The sequence below is a fragment of the Frankliniella occidentalis genome, unplaced genomic scaffold, assembly GCF_000697945.3.
Source record: "Frankliniella occidentalis isolate FOCC.00 unplaced genomic scaffold, Focc_3.1 Scaffold84, whole genome shotgun sequence".
Classification (NCBI taxonomy): Eukaryota; Metazoa; Arthropoda; class Insecta; order Thysanoptera; family Thripidae; genus Frankliniella; species Frankliniella occidentalis.
This window is the reverse complement of record NW_026267213.1, coordinates 457,010-458,368: the sequence shown is the minus strand read 5'-3', so window position 1 is coordinate 458,368 and position 1,359 is coordinate 457,010. Positions and strand designations below refer to the sequence as shown.

Below are 1,359 nucleotides of genomic sequence, written 5' to 3'. Positions count from 1 at the left end.
GGTGGGTGGGTGAGCGAGGCAAGATGATCGTGCGCTAAAATTTTACGCGCCCCGCTTTGCGGCCTAAACATTTTAGCTGATGCGGGCGGCGCCCTCAGCCGTCGGTGCGCAAGGGGGGAGGGGGCTCCTTGGCGTGTCGAGGAAGTGTCGCCCAGTCCTGTGACCACCTTTCCTGCTGTTGCAGTCGCGCCCACCTGCGAGCCCAACCAGACGCGGGTGCACGGCGTGGCCAAGCAGGAGAAGGCCAACATCTCGTGCGCCGTGGACGCCAACCCGGGCGACGTGGAGTTCCGGTGGACGTTCAACAACTCGGCCGAGAGCGTGGAGGTGGAGACGTCGCACATCACGCGGCACGGCACCGTCTCCACCGTCAGCTACACGCCCATGACGGAGCTCGACTACGGCACGCTGCTGTGCTACGCCAAGAACCGCATCGGCAGCCAGCGGGTGCCCTGCGTCTACCACATCATCGCCGCAGGTATGCCGTCTTTTTGATTTCGTGTTATTTTTATCTATTGGAATCTTCTCAAAGTTGCCGGCCGTCTAGTTGCTCAAATACCCCTCCTCCTCTCATCCCCCTCCCCGCCCTTGGTTCCCGCTCCTCTGCCGGCGACTCTCTCTTAGCTCCAGGCGCGCCGGTTTGTCACGCGTAGCGACAATTTAATGGTTTAGCGCGCTTTCATGAATAATACAGAAGTGTAGTTGGCGACTAGTAGTGCCTCCCCGCGCCGCATAGCGCTGCGATCGGCCGGCCATTTGCCCGGCGCCCTGCAGCCCCACCCGCCTGCCTCCTGGACAAGGGTGCCGGACGGGTGGCCGGGTGGTGCTCGACGCCCTTCTGGGTAGCCGGGTGGTGCTCGACGCCCTTCTGAGTAGCCGGGTCGTGCGGGTCCCTTTGGCAGTCGAGAGGGCTGACCACGGCCAGCCTCTCGGCCCTTGCGCTGACGCCGAGGCTCGCTGCGCGGTGACCTCGCCCCCACCCCCATCCCATTCTGATCGCCCACCGTTGTGTTGCCCGTCCTCGGCGAGCAGAGGTAAATGTCCTGCTCGGCCATATTAAAACAATATCGCAGCCCGTCGTGGGCGGGCGTGCGGACGGGTGGGAAAAAGTTGGGGCGCGCCGTGCTACGCCCGCCTTGCGGGGGCCGGGGAGGTCCTCTGCGGCGGGCGGGGCCGCCATTTTTCATCAAATATAACATTTTGCCGCCTCTAACCCGTCTATGGCGGTCCGCTTAGTGGTCCTGCCGGGCTGCCGGCGCGTGAGGACCACCGGGGTGGCGGCGGGGGCGGTAAAGGGGGGAGCCAGCAGGCGCTTACTGCTTGTCTTCGAAGCGCCGTAAACCGCATCTGCGCCCCCCC

General features: G+C 64.5%; 1 protein-coding gene across 1 annotated transcript in view; it reads left to right on the top strand.

Moving 5' to 3' along the window:
* LOC113218249 (nephrin) overlaps positions 1-1,359 on the top strand; it is an 89,776-nt gene that overhangs the window by 62,588 nt on the left and 25,829 nt on the right. Inside the window, exon 4 of the mRNA XM_052269127.1 lies at positions 185-478. Coding sequence (XP_052125087.1) covers positions 185-478 — 294 coding nt within the window. The remainder of the gene's footprint in view (positions 1-184; positions 479-1,359) is intronic.